This window comes from Rhagoletis pomonella, unplaced genomic scaffold (assembly GCF_013731165.1).
Source record: "Rhagoletis pomonella isolate Grant_MI unplaced genomic scaffold, Rhpom_1.0 Rhpom_scaffold_00011, whole genome shotgun sequence".
Taxonomy (NCBI): domain Eukaryota; kingdom Metazoa; phylum Arthropoda; class Insecta; order Diptera; family Tephritidae; genus Rhagoletis; species Rhagoletis pomonella.
The window spans coordinates 1,721,033-1,742,098 of NW_023458565.1; the positions used below are offsets into that span (position 1 = coordinate 1,721,033).

The 21,066-nt window shown below is 32.7% G+C and overlaps 1 protein-coding gene across 1 annotated transcript; it reads right to left on the reverse strand.

The window, feature by feature from the left end:
- Positions 1-2,700: 2,700 nt before the first annotated feature.
- Positions 2,701-5,256, reverse strand: LOC118747101 (uncharacterized serine-rich protein C215.13-like). Its single transcript, XM_036481092.1, has 3 exons — positions 5,238-5,256; positions 2,811-3,530; positions 2,701-2,738 (listed from the first exon to the last, which is right to left on the reverse strand). Exons 1-3 carry the CDS (start codon positions 5,254-5,256, stop codon positions 2,701-2,703), a joined length of 777 nt encoding a protein of 258 aa, XP_036336985.1.
- Between the last annotated feature and the right edge of the window lie 15,810 nt (positions 5,257-21,066).

Sequence of the window (21,066 nt, forward strand, 5' to 3'; positions counted from 1 at the left end):
CCGAAATATTATAGCGAAAATCTTAAAATATAATAAATGTGTTCCAATGAAAAAATAGTGGAGATTTTTTTTGTATGGCGAGTGATGCACCTTAATATACGTATACATACATATGTACATGCTAAATTTAGTAATTTTACATGACTTTTGTGTGCTTGGGTTCTCCGATTAGTGTGGATTCCAGGGATATTTGTGCATTTATACCTACATATGTATATACACTCGTCATACATATGTACAAATGCACAGATGTGCTAATGTGTGCCATACATACAAGTGCAAATTATGCTGTTTATAGACTCGAAAACTACTGAACCGATTGAGTTCAAATCCATAGGATACATTTGTGCTGAGATTTTAGCAAGTTTTGGCTATTTTTAGTTAGTTTATTTAATGTTTATTATTTTTTAAAGGAAATATAGCTGATTACTCAACAAAAACCATTTAGGTCTCAATTTCTAACTTTGTGCAAAAACTAACTTTTAACTTTTTAATCTGCGTTTTTACAAAATGGTTTGCATGCAGTTTTGTAGTCCATTAAAATTTAGTATAATTGAAAATTTGAAGTAGCTAGGACTTACCGTTGGGTTTTGTAATTTTTTTATAACGGTGTTACGAATTTTTTCTATAAAAAGTATGTTCTAAAATTTTTTATATGGAATAAAATGCGGAACATCGTCAACAAAATGTTGCCGAAAATTCAGCCAGCTACCTTAAATTTGCACTTTACTATACTAAAATTTTAAATTAAAAAAATGCAGAACTTTCATAACTTTTTCATAAAATATGAAATTTGGATTTAAAAGGTATTTGTGAGTAATCAGGGTGGAATGCAATAAGGCTCGCGGAAATAACGCCCATGGGCTTTATTACTCTTTTTTTGGGCGTAATTGTTAATAAATGTTTTTATTCAAAATACAAATCATCAAACATTGCTTTCTCTAACCACATTATAAACGGCCTCAAGCCCAATAAAATCGTTGAATATAATAGTTATAAGGGCATAAATAACAAAAACAAATAACTTAGGGACGAGAAAACCTAAAAGTTAAATATTCTAAAAAATGAAAAATAAATAGAATATGAACAAAAACCAACAAAAACAACAACCACATGATCAAGTGTAAACAGCAGCGGGATAGCTGCGCTTGATTGTAGTTGGGATAACACTAGGGTTGCCAACCGTGCTATAATATATAGTATTTTACTATTTTTGCGGTCGTCGTACTATATACTGTTGGAAAAAATATAGTACGCAATAATACTATATTTTATATATTTATATTTTCAATGATAATTATAAATATATTTCATTTGTACGAAAAATATGTATTAAAATGGATGCCCTTTATACTGAAATAAAAATATTAAATGAATTATTCTTTAAAGTAAAAGGTTATTGTGAGTTTATAATCAAAAAAGGTAACGTATCTTAAAAAAAAAATTGTAATTAAATTGTAATTGTAATAAAAGTTATTTCATTTCTACTCTCTATTCCAAAAACTTCGGCATTCACAAGAAGAACTTTTTCCATCAATTAAAAATCGTTTTTACTTTTTATTTTAAATAAAATACTATATATATTCGAAGTGTACTATATTTTTTCAAAAAGTACTATAAATGTTTTCGAAAATGTTGGCAACCCTAGATTACACATGGAAAAAGAGGAAAAAGCAACAACAGTTTACGTGGCGAGTTTAGCTAAGTGGTTAGACCACTAGGCTTTGTAATCCGTGGTCGTTGGTTCATACTATATCAGTGATGGCGGTCTGATGCTGAGATGTGCTGATCAGCTATAACTTCTACCTTTGTGTAAATTCCATCCATTCCATTTTGAAATATGAGTGTTTTTAATCTCTAGAAAATAATCTATGCAACCTCATAAGAGCTTGCGTGAGCAAATCCAATTTTTGGCCGCAAATTTCAGTTATGCGGTTTTGCGGAATGACGATACGCGGTTTTGTACTTTAAACGTCGATATATTGTTCGGCTAAATCGAAAAGAAACAATGTAGCACAAAGACATGCATAAAAAAAGGGACATGCATTAAAACTGAAACATTTTCTCAAACCCTGAGATTTTTGTAGCCCTGAGATTCGATCGGAAGCTTCTGAATCTGAGAGTGAAAACTCCAATCTGGCAACTCTACCTAGGACCTATAGAACCTCCCACTGGATTCGTCTTTGCTGAGAGCTTATTCGTATACAACTTTTTCGCATAATCACAACAGGCCTTTGAATTATTGAGCTGACTATAGTTTTTGTACTTATGTATGTATATTTTTAACTGTATAAAAGGAAACAAAACAAACAGTGCTCCTCTAAGCTCTCGGCGGGAGTTAAGTAAATAAAATTCCGAGATATTCGACTCAACGATTTATTAGATAGTGCGCTACATTAATGCTTTATCGAATCAACTTCATGGCTATATCAAAACCAATGTGGAAAATAAAGAAAATAAATTTCCGATCTTTAGAATTAACGTACATACTATGTATGCGCAAGAATGTGAGAATTAACGAAAATTTTAGAATCATGAAATAAACAGTCAATGAATTATAAATAAACACAAATGAAACACGCAATGCACAAATGTACATGAAAGCGATTATGATATGGAATGCGAATAATAAACATAGAGTGCATATATATAGTCTAAATATATAGCTCTGTACACACATGCTAAAAGAAATCAAGATGCTCATATGAATGGAAGAGCGCCAAGTGAAAGAAAATGAACTATGGAAAATAAATATTTTACAAAAAAAAAAACTACAAAAACAAAAAAAACCAAACAGATATTGTACATACCTGTCTGTTTAACCGACAATGGCGAGCCATTCGCGAACTGAATCAGCTTCGGTGATTTAGAATCACAAATCCTGCTGCCATTGAAGTTATTATTGGAACTGCTTGTAGTAGTGGTGGTTGTTGCCTTGTAAGTTGCACCATAACACGCCGAGCCGCTATCAATGCCGCTACTGCTGTTGCTGCTGCTATCCATCGAAGCGCTATTGCTGCTGGTTGGTGTCGCGGCCTTGGTGGCGCTTCTGGCCGCTGGCACTGGTCCCGGCACTGGAGTTGTGGAACGCGATCTTGTGGAATGAGAATGGTTGGAAATCGAATCAGATCTGGTTCTTTCCGCATCCGAGCCATAATCTGAGATGGCCAAAGTTTTACTTGAAACATAGCTGATGGACTCAATGGTAGTTTCCCATTTTTGATATGTGTTGATGGTGTCGCTCTTTAGGGTGCGTTTGGCGGGGCGAATAGGTGAGTAGTGCAGCGATGTGGTTGAGGTGGCTGAGCCGAGTGGGGAAGATGCGCCCTGCGAGTTGCCCGAAGACGAAGAGAACGATGATGATTTGTGAATTTTATGTACGATTTCACGTTGAGGCGATGGCGAGTGTTCCGCATCGTTGCGGGCGGCGCCTTCTTCATGTGTCTCACTTTTGGCCCGCGATCGGCTGTTTGGTCCACTTACGCTTGAATCTTCCGTAATCAGCAACGAATCGGTTTGTGTGCCTTGATCTGCAAACATAAAATTGTACTATTTATTACAAAGAAATTTTATTAGAAAACTTGCAATTAGCGTTATTTAAGAATCTTGTGTGACATTTCCGCATGCGACAAATGCTAATTTAGCTAATTATACGTCAACTCAAGTTATCGGAAAAATGCTGTGATTTGTATGAATTGTAAATTTATTTACGAGACCATTTGCTGAAAATTCGCAATCGACGATACTCATTTGCAATAAACCACGGAGATATAGCAGCTGTACAAAGATTTTGGCGCGCGGACAGGCAATAAAATTAGCACATTGCTTAAGCGCTGTGATATAAATTTTTAGAAATGTATTATGATAATTAAAAAAATGTTTTATTCGATTTGAAAGTGCAAAGTTTCTTAATATTTATTTCACTTCCTGAATTATTTCAGGGATTGAATTTTTATTTTTTATTTTCAATTTAACACGAATTCTTTCTGCGAATGCTTATAAACATCCATGTGATATATCTACCTATATACATATGTACATATGTATGTATGTGTGTATCCTATTATTCTCAAGTTTCAGTTAAAATTTGTGATAACATAAGACTTTATCCCTCATAAAGACCACTACGACTGTATGTGTGGTCTTGAGAGATCAATTTGCAGAAAGCATCGATGAGAAGAGAACGAAGAAAAAGCGTATAGTATCGGATTTCGATATGAAATTGTTGCAGTCGCTGTTTAAAACAAAAATAGATGATTCATGAATTCAATAAACTCCGGCTCGCGACTGATAATAAGAAGATAAATGAAAGTAAATGGCTATGTCGGCGAAGAATGGTCTTGGAGTTTGTCTGCTTATATCCCGAATATCAGACCTAACATAATCAACAAAATCATAAAAATATATTTAAATAAAATCTGAGAAGCAAGACTTTTAAAAGATAGTGCGCCTCTCCGGCACACACAAGCGACTTAAATTCTCATATACAAATTTAGAAGTACCGTAAATTTCTTCATGACGAGATGATTCGCATCTAACCCAAATTAGTATTGACCCAACCTTGAGGAGTCACCTTTTCGATAAAAAAAAATCATAGAATTCGGTTCAGGTGGTCGGTCCAAAGTAATGCGGTAGCATTTCTCGGTTGATTATTGATGAAGGGTCGATAGAAATTCTGCCACACTTGACGTCAGCTTAAGCTTGTGGAAGCTTTCAATGAATTTCGAACCGCATAAGAAATGTAAGCGGAGATGGTATTATGTTTAAGTGATATAAAAGAATCCAGATTCGAAATTTTTCTATAGATTTTGAGCCTCGAAAAGGGCGTCGAAAATCTTCAACCGACGACACAAACTTTCCCATGGTGGGAAAGTTCGACAACGGCGAGTCTAGCAGCTTTACTATGATCGCAATATGTGATGCACCTTGGTTTTATAGGCATGACCCGGAAGCTAAACAGCATTAAATGGTATGGGGACTCCACAAGAAGCTCTACAGCGAACTTGCTTCTCTCTTTGTAAAGCCAGGCACCCAAAGTCAGCAAGGAAGGTGATGAACTCAGTTTACTTCACCGGAGCAAAATATATAACTCCTCAGAGCGAGATAGATCTTTCATGGTTATGCGAGCCCAGTTTCTTAAAACTTGCAAATGTTTAGTCACATAATTTTAATAAGTAGAACACAAGAAAATATTTTTTTTTTATTTTTGCCACTCCAAATTTACTTTTGGAACTCACCCGCGATGCAAAATGACATCGTTAGACTTAATCTTAACATTTTTTGATGAGCTTTGGGAATATGTTAGAAATACCGAAACCAGTAAAGTTTTGAAAGGGGTCTACGAGAAAAATAAGTTTGGGAGCCTCTGCTTTAGATCGTGGGCATAGATCAACTGCCAAATGGTATACTAAAAATTGCTAACCAACAGTGTTGGAAAATTTGTTGGGGAAATCGACAAGGGAATTGACTAGGAAGGATATACACATTTTAAATAGAGCTAAGAGCAGCTTACCCAAATGCTATCTTGCAAGTCACAATCGACTTTGTTCGCATGTGCATTGCATTGTTTAAAATGTCACCCTTGGATTGAAATAATTGAAACGTCGGAGCATATAATGCGAACGTCGTAGAAATATAATTACATTTAGTACTGGCCCGGTACTAAATATGGGCCGAGCCCATCCGCTTCCATAAAAAAATTCTAAATGCTTAAACGAATTTTCAACGTTATCGCTACATACTTATTCAGTGCTTTTGGAAAAGACTAAGTATTCTTACCTTTATTCTAGTACTATGTGGAATATGATTTTCTTTAAAGAAAAACTTCGTCTAAAGGGAGAGCTGTTTTTGCTATACTTAGTGATGTTCCGATACCTGTACGTCGAAGTATAAACTCGAGTACCTCTACCAAGTACTGAGTATTTTTTGTATTTCGATACGCGTGTACAAGTAATTTATGGGTATCGGGTACAAAATGCGGTTTGCTTAATTTGTGAAAATAAACTGAAAATATTTGTGTGTTGCAGTTTTTGCAAAAACAATTCACCATGTGCAAGGTCTAAAACTAAAAGAGCGCATACAACTGAAGAAAAAAAATAGTGGCGAATTAGAGTAGCATGTGGAGCCATCCTATGATTTGAGGAAGTATCATCGATAACTCGTTTGGAAACAGAAGAATCAAAAACAAGTAAACGTTGAGCCTTTTAATTGCCTAACGTCTCCTGTTTCAGCACTTTCAAGTAATATGTAAATTTTTTGAATTTTTTTGTTACGTCGCCTGGTCCATGTAAACGGCTATTTTCTAAGGAAGGAACTCTAATTGCCCAAAAAAATCGTCATTCTGTACTGTAGGCTTTTGTATAGTAAAGGTCAGTAAACAAATATTTCTCGACTAAATAAGTACTTTTGAGTACAAGTAGAATCTGGCGCTACTTTGAGTAGCATCGACTATTTTCCCCTATATTTTTAATGAGTACAGACATCGAGTACATGGTGGTATCGGACGAACACTATCTATACTGTTGTTTTAGTAAAAATGCGTTCTATTAAGCTCAGATGCAAGAAACTCTTCTTCTACTGATTTTCGATTTTCCCCTATTGTAAATAATTTCGACTTACATACTTTGAAGATCGCTCTCCAATTTCGAGTTCAAAAAGTTGCATGAATGATGGACAAATCAGTACGATCCCAATGTTTAGAAAACACATAGATTCTTTAACGATCACGCTCGAAACGTATCTGAAGACTAGTAAACACCGGTTGATTTCGGAATGAGGGCAAAGCCTTTCCATGTTTCACACCAGGCCAGATTGGCGGTTGTTTTGACTAGCACGGAAATGACTTTACAACATTAGCATGTGTAGCCAAACACGTGCTTTCGCATTTATTAGAATTTATATTTACATATGTATGTACTAGTTATGTGAATATTAAATAATCAAATCTATCAACTTAATAGAATATTATAATTTATTTCTTCCAACAAAATTTTAGGAAAAATCCGGCTCCTTTGAAAGCCCCTTCGCACCCTCTGATCCGGTCTGAGTATGTATATCTCAGGGATGAACTAGTCACCTTTTACAAATCCTAATTTCTAGTCTTCTCTTTAGGAAAGAGGAGCCGAAAGCGCTCGGCATTCGGTATCGAGAAGCTTTGGTAACACCGGCACACAAAAAAAATGATAGTTGCATTAATCCAGACCCACCTACCGACATGTATTTCCACTCGTTGAATCCGAATGTGAGGTCCGTTTGACTCGTGCACATCTTAAATTTCGAGTAAAATACGAAAACCCGAAAAAAATGTCAACAAATTCACAGTACATTTGCTTGTACATGAAATGTATTTCTGGAATATTCAGTATAATTTTACAATTTCGTAATGTAGGACGCGCAAAATGTTTATGAAATTATCGCGATCTTCAGCTCTTCATCGAGTTTCATTATTCATAAATAATGATTTTTAAATGAAAGAATCACCGGTTATTTCTGGTTAATTAGCTCTCGATTTGGTTTCCTTTCTATTCTACCATGTATTAGTTCTTGTCGCAAATCATTTATAAGCATACTAGCAGACCCGGCGAACTTCGTCCCGCCCAAAATTTATTTATTTTATTCAAATATTTTGTACAAAGTTTTCACTACAAATTACCTTCACGTTTTGTGGTCGTCAGAAAGCATATCTTCCATTGCCGTCTTAAATAACCTAACGGAAGCGTTACGTCCGTGAAGAAGTTCTCGCGAAATCTGTTTAGAAAAGGTGGTGGAAATTTCAAAATGTGAGAACACCATTAGTCCACAGAAATCCAATATAAATACTTATTTCAGACGAAATACCATAAATGTCTTACAATTGCATTTGTAGGCATTCATCAAGAATTGTCTTTATTTTGTTTAGTCGCCGCAAAGCAAGGACCGCAATGTTTATGGTGGTCATTTAACGGTGGTAATTTTATTTTGATCCCTGGTGTCTCTGAATGACGATTTTTAGCAATAACTCGACTCCAGAGCCAGCTGGCAGAAATATTTCCCTTCACGTTACTAATACATATTTTGAATATTAGCCAGATCAGATCATAAATACGATTTTTAATAACTCGACTCCAGCGCCACTTGGCGTTTTAAGTTGTGAACCTAAACTATACAGGGACTTTAGAACAAAAATTTCATTAAAATCATTTCGGTCGTTTAGAAGGAGTTCACTCGAAAATACACGTACCGAAGAATTATATATGTATTTATAGATCGTATGTTTGGAAGGCTCCAGACCCTCTTTACCACTTTTCTCCAAGAGTATGGGATTGATTTCTAAACCTTCATACCAAGTTCCAGGACTCTACCCCAAATGATTTCAGAAATATGCGTTGGCTACAACCAAAAAAGCCTATTTCAAAAAAATCTGTACAGCCGTTCGCGAGATCACTTCTTACAAAAAGGTGGCACTTCTCTTAATATAATTGGTATAGATATAAGTATCGATAAATAGCCAATACCCGCTTGCTCTCTGGCGCCTTAAAACATTTCGAACTGTAAAACAATCATTCAATTCTATTCTATATAATAGATCGGTCCCTGGTCCACCTATAAGAAAAAAGTATCCTATATGTTAATGCAGGCAGTAAGCTGCCTACGCGCCACATTTCAAACAAATTCATATATGTTAAATTTCAAGCAAATAGGACGACAAATAAAACTTTTTCGAATAGATCGGTCTCTGGGCCACTTCACGGAAAAAAAGAATCATATATGTTAATCTAGGCAAAAAGCTACTACGTACCGAATTTTAAGCAAATCGGACCATAAATACGATTTTTCGGAATAGATCGGTCCCTGGCCCACTTCCCGGAAAAAAAGGATCCTATATGCTAACCTAGGCAAAAAGCTACCTACGTACCAAATTTGAAGCAAATCGGACCATAATAAGATTTTTTCGAATAGATCGGTCCCTTGTCCACTTCCCGGGAAAAAAGGATCCTATATGCTAACCTAGGCAAAAAGCTACCTACGTACCAAATTTTAAGCAAATCGGACCGTAAATAGGATTGTTTTCGAATAGATCGGTCCCTGGTCCACCTACCGGAAAAAAGTAAATTTTTTTTGGCCTAAAACATGGTGGTTACTGAAAGCTTTTTATATACAAAATTTCATTAAAATCGGACCAGCCGTTCGCGAGATTACCTGTTACAAAAAAAAGGGACGTCTCTTTATATAATTAGTATAGATAGATAATATATGGGGCGATCCATACCAAAATGGACGGGGCTCACACTTCATGTGTTTGATTTGTTTAAAGTTTTTGAGGTAGATGGACAATCATAAATAATAAATAAATGTGAAATTTAAGCTAGATTAATACATTTTTAAAAACTTTACAGCACAAAAACAAAAATAGATCGTTTTAATAGTTTTCCAAATATCTCGAGAACGGGGCGAGGAAAAAATTAAAAAAAAAACATACACACATCAAAATTCTCTATAAAAGAAATATTTTTTACTTGAAACTTTTTTTTACTTGAAAACTTTTCCACATACAAATTTTTTGATAAAAAAATGAGTTTTTGAAAATATGCGATCTCAAAAAAAAAATTTAAAAAAAATAAAATGGTAGCTCTGAGTATTGCGCAATATTTAAGTATACTATTACGGGGTGCACGCTACAATAATTTGAGTTATGATTTTTTTTACAACGAAGTTGAGTAAAATGAGTACATTACAAATTTACAATTTGTTTTTTTTTTTAATTTTTTGGAGTATACAGTTTTGTAGCCCATTAAATTATAGTGAAGTGCAAGTTTAAAGCTACTGAAAAATTGCATTGATTTTTAATATTTTTTTTTGCCGACGGCTTTCTGCACTCTTTTCTTATGGATCGTTATGCGCAGAACCGTTTTCAAACAAAAATAAAAAAAATTAACGCCAGTTTTGCAATCGCTTAAAAATTGCACTATATTATACTGAAATTTAATGGGCTACAAAACTGCATACTCGAAAAAAATCAAAAAAAAAATTAAAAAAAATTTGTAAATTTGTAATGTACTCATTTTACTCAACTTCGGTATAAAAAAAGTCACAGTTCAATACGGGTGCTCCCCGTAATACTACACTTAAATATTGCGCAATACTCAGAGCTACTATTGTGATTTTTTTCAATTTTTTTTTCTAAAATCGTATATTTTCAAAAACTAATCTTTTTATCAAAAAATTTGTATTTGCAAAATTTTTCAAGAAACAAATTTTAAAAATATTTCTTTTAATAGAGAATTTAGATATGTGTATGTGTGATTTTTTAAAATTTTTTTTTTGAGATGGCACATTTTCCAAAACTATTTTTTTTTATCAAAAAATTTGAAAAATTTTTAAAGACAAAAAAAAATGAATAAAAATTTATTTTCATAGAGAATTTTGATATTTGTATGTGTGCTTGTTTTAAAATTTTTTCCTCGCCCCGTTCTCGAGATATTTGGAAAACTATTAAATCGATTTCTTTTTGTTTTTGCGCTGTAAAGTTTTTAAAAATGTATTAATCTAGCGGAAATTTCACATTTATTTATTATTTATAATTGTCCATCTACCTTAAAAATTCGAAACAAATCAAACACATGAAGTGTGAACCCCATCCATTTTGGTATGGAACGCCCCATATACATATGTATTTACTTATGTGTAAAAACACCTTTTCGCAATTAGTTCTCTTGAAAATATTGCACTTTTTAACAATGTATATGGTGAAAAAAATCAAAAGAAAATAAAAATAAAGTTGGTGCTATTTTTGAAATGTTTATGCCAAAAATCCGTAAACATTTCCAACGTTGCACATATCGCGCAACGTCTTCAAAAGTGACACAACTCAAAATAACACGTTTATCAGAAAACGCGAAAAACCATTTCTTAAGACATGATAATCTTATGGGCAAGGGAGACTTTACCATAGGTTTTTTTTAGCAAATTTCAACAAAAATTTGCTCCAGCTTTTGCGGAAAGGTAAATAAAAGCTCTGCGTACATTTTTAGCGCATTATTTCAAAAATACCGAATTTTGAGTTGTGTCTCGTTTGAAGACGGTGTGCAAACAAAGCAATTATAAAATTGGAATTTTTTATACAAATAATTTTAATAGCACATCTGAACATTGATATTAAACATACCGTGTTTATAAGAATGCATGAAAAAGCCTTGAAAATTTCCGTTATTGATTTGAAATTTGGCAAATAATCGATATTGAGGACGCACGGGAATTTAATTAGAAAGTTAGGCGACTTAGGAAAGGTTTCAAGACAACCACGGCGACCTAAATACCGATGCCCATACATACATACATACGAAAATTGTGGAGGGAATAATTTTCCACATGTTTAATGTTAGCCGTACAGAAAGCAGTAGAGAAGATGATCCCGAGCCCCCAGCCAATGACAACGGAAGCGATCATCGCCCGACTATGACGAGCTGCGAATAGCAATTTCGCAACTGACCTGCCAGCTGAGTATGGCGATGTGTAGTTGATAACCGTTGACGACGGATGCTTAAAATATGATTATATTTTTATGAGAAGCGGTTTTTTTCATGGCAGAAATACATTGGGAGGCTGGCCATTAGAATTAGATTGCCTGTGATTATTTGCTGCCTCCAAACTTAAAGTAATGGTTTCTTCATTGAGTAGCGAAACTATTTACTGACTGTCGTATTTTAATTAACGATTAAAAGTTCCCGGTACTGGTGTCCACATATGATCTTATTTACTATGATTTCTATAGTGCTTATCAGAATTATACGCCACCCAGCACATTAACAATTTTTGACTTAAAAGTGTTTTTTTAATATTTAATTTTAATTATTTTTATGAAAATATAGTTTGTTCTTTAACAAAAACCATGTAAATCCAAGTTTTAAAATTTGTGTAATATTTAAAAATAAAATTCAACAACCTTTTTAATTAGATTTCCTAAAAAGATTTGGAGTATGCAGTAATAGTCCAATAAATTTGGCAAGTTTGAAGTAGCTAGGTCGACATACGGTTGATTTTTAGCAATTTTTTCTGTTGAAGCTGTCGCTAATTTTCTCCATATAAAAAATTTTCGAACATACAAAACGAGAAAATGAGCGATACTTTCAACAAAAAAAGTGCCAAAAATCAATGGAAAGAAAGCCCTTGCTACTTCAAGCATGCAATTTATTATTAAATATTGTACAAACTTTAAAACTTGGATCTATAAGATTTTTGCGAAATAATAAACTACGTTTTCATAAAAAAATTATTAAAGTTATATTATAAGAAAACTGATTGTCCAAACTGTGGGTGGTGTATAATTATGATAAGCAATATATGAAATGAAAATAAAATTTTTTTCTAGAGGACGTTTTCAATTCTACTTTTGTTAGGAATTTATGCTTGTGAGCGTTATGTCGACGGGCTTTAGTGACTGCGCCTACCGCCACCTCTTTTTCATATAGTCGGGTACGAGTAGAAATCTGTAAGCTGAAACACTGCCGTGCCGACTAAATTAAGCATTTCCACAATTCTGTAGAAAGAAATCGGGTATTATTTGAACAGAGGGTATGCATTCTGAAACAATTTAAATATTTATGTTTGATCTTATTTAAATTGAGATACTAATACTTATAGACAAAAATGCATAATTAACAGCGTGCTTTGTTAACAATTGTGTAAAACAGATATTTTGACAATGAAATTGTGCAATTAAAACATATGTACTTGTACATATATAAATATGCATGTATATACGCTTAAGTGATTGCTTTGTGCGCCTTCACTATCCTATTTGAATTGCACACATAGAACAGTAATTTAACATTTTTAAATTTGGGTACGCACCAAAAATTTCAAAAAACAAGTGGCTAATTTCAAAAGTAGTTTTTAGTTTTTGGTAATCATGTTTGCATATCAGCCTCGCAACATTTTTTTTTTTGGCACCGCGACGCAAACATAATGGATTTGTTTTGCTTGCCTTCAAAAAATAATGAAGAATTCAAAAAATTTCACCCAATTCAAGTGGTGTGTGAAGATATTGAAAAACTTGGGATTTTTTGAGATTTCACGGCGAAGATACATCTTTTTGTTTTTAAAAATGTAGGTACATTAGACCGCACGTAAAAAAAAATGTTTTGCCGGCGGCAAAATTTTAGTCTGTTTTCAGATTTCGCGAGTTTTTTTTTTAATCGCAAAAACTATATTTTCAATTTTTTTATCTAATTTCCGTTTTTTGTTTTGGTTGAAGATGCTATGCATTTTCCTCAATATGACTAAAACATTCTCGACTTTATCCTTGAATAACTTTTGGATGAGGGAATTCATGGAAAATCATAATAGACTTTTTAAAGCCTTCAACTTCTTTTAAATTACATGTGTCGACGGCTGAGTGGAGGATCGGCATATCTCGGCAGCCAATTCGAAAATGTTCTATCTTAAAAAACTTTTCAAGAACGCCTAATTTCAGGATTTGAATGAAGCGCGCCCTATTTTTAAATTCGTTTCAAAAATGTAATGTAATGTAATTTCAGCTGAGATAGGGCGTTTTTAACCCAAATACTGAAATTGGGCGTTCTTCAAAAAAAATTCTGTGATAGGGCGTTTTTCAATCAAATTCTGAAATAGGGCGTTCTTGAAAAGTTTTTTGAGATAGAGCGTTTTCGAACTGGCTGCCGAGATATGTATGTCGATTCTCCACTCAGTCGTCGATATACTGAATACCGTTAATTCCAAAAAGTTGATTTAAAAACGTGTTATGAAATTCAAAACACTTGTTCCTGTGTTATTTATAAGGAAAATAGAAATCTGCGATTCGCGATCTCTAAATCTAAGTATTAAGAGCAGAGCTTCTGACAGGCGTCCCGAAAATATTCCATAGTTGATTTGGAAAAAAAAGATAGTCGATTTTGTTGATCCAATCTAATGTGCTTGCATATCTTTGGATGTGTATTTTTAATATAAGTAAATAAGTAAATTTTTATATATGAACATATGTATATATACATATTATTTAAGAATACAATGCTGATATGTTGCAAGGCTATTGCTTTTTGATAAATCGCTTTCACCGCCATCCACCCGCAGCGATGTGCCTTTGAGGTGTCTACGTATACATACATACATACATGTACTTAACTATGTATTAACATATGTATATTAATCTACAAAATATATAAAATGTTTCAAGTGCTCGTAAATTAATAAGGGAAAAATTTCCCAGCAAGTAACATTTTTGAAACTTTTTTTCCGGTCGAAATAATTTGTGGCTTAATTTCGACGCAATTTTCCGTCATATTTATTTATGTACTTGTGTACTTAGCTGGGCGTGGGAATTTAAGAATCTGTTGGAAATAATTTAAGTTTAATATGCCATTAAACGAATGCCAAATGAATTGTAATAAATATAAATATGAATGAAAATTAAGGGAGAAATTCGAAAGCTGTGAAATTGTAAGAAAACCAAAAGTGTAGCGACACATTGGCGACATATGCGTTGAGTGTTCAAGAAACAAAGTAACGGTGAAAAAATTCAACGAAAATATTTCATTATAAAAAAATTGATTTTCAAACTCGTTATAATAATTTTTGTTTCAACTCAGAATATTGTACTTTAAAAAAAAATATATATATATTTATATACTAACATATGTATGTATGCATGTACTAATGTATATAATAAATATATTATTTATTTTTGAATGCATCGTTCATTTAGAAACCCCATAAAAATGTTGATCTCTTCACAAAACAAACCATTAGCGCTCAAAGTGGCTTCTTCAAAGTATGTCTCATCTATTTGACACCCACCCACGAATTGTGTTTATTTTTTTTTTGTTTTGCTTCGGGTTTTAAACACATATATAGATACAAATACATGTTTCTTTTTAATGTAAAAAATCAAAACAAAATCCGTGAATGCCTCTGGCATTTTGACTCGATGGCTCTGAAGTGAGCACCAATTGGCCGCCTCTCAAATGAGTTCATTCGACAATTTTAGAATTTGGCTAATTAATTTAGAAAAAATTTGAAAAAATATACCATTTATATAGATATATATGTATAAAATATCACAACAAAGTTTGCATTTGTATGATTTTCACTACTCTCAGGTGAGTCACTTTTTTGAGATATACATATTAGGGCTATTCGCGATCTGGTGCAAATGGCCTAGCATCATTGCATTGCAAATTTGTATTGCAAATTATTTGCAATACACAAACAAAATACACGCATTTGGATTTGTCATGGCTTGACAAATTTGCAATACCGAAAATCCATAGCATAAAAATGCTATGCATTGCAACTCTGGTTGACATTTCTATCAGCTGATTAAAAAAGTTTTACCATGACAGTTTAATAAAGGTCGCTCACAATCCATGGCATATTTCTGCAATTGCATAAATTTGTCAGCTCTTATGCACCGAATCGCGAATAGCCCTATTGTAATATATATGTATTTACTTTCGACATTTCTGACTGCTGACAAAACAAGTAAATGGTACAGTGGCCAGGTGAGGTAGCAAAGCATTTGATCGATGAATCCTCATGTTGTTTATAAAATTGCAATAGAAGCTACATACATATATATATAGGAGATGAATTACAATGTGACTCATTCCGACAAATGATTAGTGCAATAAAAAAAATTTAGTCGGATATCCGTAAAATTGAGAGACTACATAATTCGCCTTCAAACAGGACAGACCAGCAGACGTCATAATCGTTTTGGTTTAATATTGTTTCTTATTGTCCTTACAAATATTGCACCAAAGACAAAATTACACACAAAGTTACAAACTAAATAAAAATCACAATATGGATTTTAAATGGAAAGTGTTTTGAAAATCCCAATTCAGAAATATTTTTGAATAGGGTTGCCAGCTATTTTCTATGGTATATTTATTAAATTTTTTTGTTTAGAAAATTAAGATACAATATTACTCTTTACGGGAGCTAAAATAAAGCTCTTGAAGTTATGTCTTTTAAGATATTAGTGTAAGGTTGCAACTTTGTTCGATTCTACAAAATGTAACGAAATCTTAATAAGGATATCAAATAAAAGTATTTTTGAGAACTTAAAAGTAGAAATATTTTCGTTGAGGGTTGCCACGCATTTTAATGCCAATTTGTGTCTTAGATACTAATTGCATGGTGCATTTTTTTGTAAATATTTATTTTTGCATGTATGTATGTATACACAGTTTTACACTCTAAATATGTACTCTTCCACCTGGCATATTTGTTAATAGGTGGCAACGTTTGTTGGCAAATATTTTTTAATTTTATTAGATTCAAAGAGTAAAACTTTTTTTTTCTTTCAAAAATATTATTTTTGTAGAGTTTTGAGCTACTGATTCGGCAAAAATGTTTACGATATTTTGTTAGTTAACATTATTTAAAAAACTAGGTATCTCTTAGGCTAATATATGATACTATTTTTTTGTTGAAATAATTTGCATGGCAAAATGTATTGGATTGGAGGAATCTTAAAAAACAAATTCCATTTACGACATTATATAAAACATGTTTTTAAATTAAATCTATCCAATTGACCACTATTTGATAACCAAACCAAGAAAACTTTAAAAAGTGTATGCATTCCGAGCAAAGCTCGGTCAACCTGGTTCTGTTAATAATGGTCTGTAGACTTACAGATTTTCATACATACATACATATATATGCGTATGTATATGTACATTAGGGTGGTTATAATTTAATTTCGAAAAAGTGTATTGCACATACGTATTGAACGTTCGATTCTGAGCAAAAAATTGTGAATGAAATGTTTACCAAAAATGATTTTTTACCCTCCCAATTTTTAAAAGAAAAATCAGTGTATTATAATTTTTTATGAACAAAATTATTGATTTCTCTTTTTGAAAATTAGGCGAGTGAAACGTAATTTTTGGTATATGTTTGTTCGAAATATTTGCTTAGAATTATTCGTAGAATTTGAATTTGCTGTAGATAAAATTTCTTCAAAAATTTTGCTCCGACCAAATTACTCCGTCCTAATGTACATACTACATACATATATAAACAACAAGGTCATACTAAGAAGTATGTTCTTGGAATATACAAATCTTTTCATTTTCGCATATTAATCAAATAAATAACACATCAAAGTAAGCAAGTACATATGAAAGTACAGTCCGCGAAATGAAGTTAAACAAAAAGCTCATGATTCACAGGAATATTTTGAAAAATACGCGAACATTTGGTTTGACAGCAAAGCCAAAAAAAATTTCAATGCCACAGAGAGTGCATAAGTTAATTTTTTCGAAAAATATATTAACAATATATACATATATGTACATACACACATACATATACAATACACATTATACACATATATAGGTGGTAGAAATATTTATGAATTTCTAATATCTTTTTTGTAAATTCCGCCAATATGCAGGTGTGAGAAAAGTTTTGATGTTCCTTCAGAATATTTAATATTTGCAGGCATACCTATTTTCTCCTTGGATTAAAAATTCAACAGAGCGTTAAAATTTAAATTTGTTCGACCCAATTTTTAATGCATCCTTTTTGAAATTAAGTAATGCCATTTTATTTGGGAAATAAAAATTTTGTGCATTTCAAAATTATTAAGCTATAAAATATAGCGATGCACAGATCTTTCAATAAAATAACTTAACGAAGTGCTCTTGGACGTATCAATCTACAAGCATACCTATGCACATATTCACCTTCATATGAGTGTATACATATATAATTACTATGCATATGGATGTGACTGCTTAAATAATCGCCGAAAACATTGTCACATTACATTTGATTGAAGAATAAACTAAATAAATTTCGGCAGCTTGTTTCGCTTTAAATTGTAATGCATTGTGAAATTTCTTGTTTACTGGCTGCCGGCATCATCCGTTCAACTTTGCGCAGCTAAATTTAAAAATAAGTGTGTCAAGCTAAGAAAATCCGTGTCTCATGCAGATACAATATCAGCAACGTATGTATGTACATGTCTATCTACTTAGTATTTATGTATTAACAAGAATCGAGCAAAGCGAAAAATTTAATTTCTGTTTCTAAAATACAATCAAAAAGATGTTTTTTAAATTTATTTTGTATGTAACGCGTAAACTGTACTGCAAGGAAACCGTGTTTGCGAAATTGCGATGCATCTAAAATATCTAAAATTACCTTGTTTACAAATACACGAGATTGCCTTACAGCGTGTGTTCGTATGCGCTTGCATGATGTCTGCTGCAGTGCATCGCAAAATGTCTAAACATCTGCAAAAAGGAAAGAATGAACAACAAAGAGGAATGACATCCGTCGATTGCCAGCAATGTCAAGGATTTCAACTAAGCGTGTTTGATGAGTGAATTCGCTTATGGGTCTGTGGGTCTGCTCATGGTCTAAGATCAGTTGCTACAGTCCTATTCACATAAACATGTATTTATGTATGTATGTACAAATTTTAATAATCTTTGAATCTAACGATGAAGGTGTTAATCATGCCGAAATTGTTTACGAGCTGTAAACATTTACGATTCATTAAATCTCTGGTATACACTATTTCTCTCATTCTATGTATGTATGTATATATGTATGTGTTTTTAAGATAGTTAAAAATTCCAACTAATACATACATTAGGGGTTGCAGAAAATCTGATACTTCATAGAAAATAAAAAAATGATGCCGTTTGAAAGATAAAACTTAAAACACGGGATTTTATTTCTGTTCAATTAGAATTTTCGGTATTACAAATTCGTAGGGCATGAATTTTCCTACAAAAAAGTTTTCTGAGCAAATGCCGTCAGACAAACAGATATGTAATAATAACACAGGCCAACAAAAATGAAAAAAAATCTTGGTGCGACAAATGTTAAAGCTATTTTTGATAGACTTTTTTGTGCTGATTACGAATCCGTAAGTACAAAGGATCCAACAGGTTTTGAGAAAATCGAGGTCAAAGTGTAAAAAAATCGGGCTTTTGCAATATTTGAGAAGCTCTAGCAAAGAGTAAAAAGGTGATAGAACCTTCCACTTAGGCCTAGATTAAAGCAAGAACCCTCGACTACTATCCTTGAAAATACCATTCCTGAACATTGAATTTATGGTCACTTATAGTCACTTATTGAGCAGTAAAATTTGACTTTTGGCGAAGTTTGAGTCCCTGCCGCAATTAAACAAAGGTGATAGAACCTTCCACTTAAGCTTAAATTAAGGCTTGAACTTTCGACTACAATCCCTAAAAATACCATCTCTTCGTCTTGACCCTAAGATCCCTTATAGTCGTTTATTGAACAGCAAAAACTGATTTTGGCAGAATTTTTTTTTCAATAGCACAATTTGCCAGCATTTTTTTTATTGTACAACAAATAACTATACATGGCCATCAAGTAAAGGTGCAGGGATGGTATTTTTAGGGTTCTAGCTTTAAGTTAAGCCTAAGTGGAAGGTTCTACCACATTTTTACTCTTTGCTCGAGCTTCTCAAATATTAAAAAAAAACCGATTTTTTGACACTTTGACCACGATTTTCTCAAAATCTGTACGTGATGGAATCTTTATAATTACCGATTCGGAATCAGCCCAAAAAAGTCTATCAAAAACAGATTTAACATTTGCCGCACCAAAATCAGTGTTGCCCTGTGTAATAATAATAATAACTTGTGAACCCGAATGGCGTTAAAACGCCCAAAATATTATTTCAAAAACCTAAAAACTATTCCAAATGTTAGTCAGAATTATAAGCGAACCGAATGCAGTCTGGGTGAAAGGAAGTCTCGCATAGTGTGGGTTTTTAATAAAATCAAGTTTATAATCACCCTGTAGCGATAAAAGTTCCAAATTCAAAAAATAAAATCTTATCGCACATCTACAGGCCAGGGTCTTTACTTCGACTTCTCATATTTGAATTTCGAAAGAATGGTGCAAATCTTATGACCTTCACAAAAAATTCCTTTTCGTACAATAGTATATGTTCGTACTTAGTTAGATCGGAATTACTTTTCAACACGGTGGCAAGCCAAATCAAGGATATTTCTAAATTAAAGCTTTCATAAATCTGGGTACTTTCCAAAACGTCAAAATACAAAGCATCAGTCTATTTTATTTCTAAACCTCAGCAAATTTGAATGCCAAATGTGCGCAACCACAGTTAGATGCTATTTTTCTCCTAGGTTGTGTAAGTGAGACATTTCTTTCTAGTAAAGTTTAGAAATAAAAGAGACTGATGCTTTGTATTTTGACGTTTTGGAATGCACCCTCTCTTTCGATTGACACTGATATTTTAATATTGCATAAAACTTGGGTATAAGGTAAATAAATTCGACTATTCAAACAAGTGGAATCATTTTCAAAAGTATTTTCAAACTAAAATCTATTAAATGCCTTTGGTCTAATATTGACATACATATTTTGAAATTAACAGACGAATTAAGTTGAATTTGATTTTTCAAATACGTGGCAACCACCCTAAATAAAGGTCAGAAATAAAAACGCTTCTTCATACCCATTTCGATTGATATCGATATTTCAGTAATTTATCTAAAATACTAAATAATTTGAATATAATTTTTTAAACTAACCTTCGTCTAACATTATGGTACATATTTACCTTAACTGATGAATTAAGCAGAATTTGATTTTTAAACATATAGAAACCCTCCAAATATTGTTCGAAAATAAAGCCTTTTTAAACCCATAACGATTGATAACAATATTTTAAGAACTGGTGGCAACCTTATTAAAATACCTCAAAAGTATTATTGGTGTTGAAACTAAAGATTTTTCAACACTCTTTCGTTTGCCACCCATATTTTAATATTCCATATATCTTGTGAATAAGTTAACTGAATTTGACTCTTCAAACAGGTGGCAAACCTCTTCAAAATGTTTACAAACCCTTCCGAAATTCGTTTCGTCTGGCGGCCATATTTCCATACATATTTCTATTACCTTATTCCCTTATTTCAAATTGACAGATGGCACCCCTTCTACAGCGAAATTAAGAAACAAACTTTTTTAAAACCATTTCTATGGGTACACTTGTTTTAATAATTGGTTTAACTTTTTAAATAATTTGAGCTTAATTTTATGAAATGTGGC

Coding starts and splice junctions, on each gene's coding strand:
- LOC118747101 (XM_036481092.1), bottom strand. Junction 2,739..2,810: donor ATTGTCGGTTAAACAGACAG/GTATGTACAATA, acceptor TATTTTCCATAG/TTCATTTTCTTTCACTTGGC.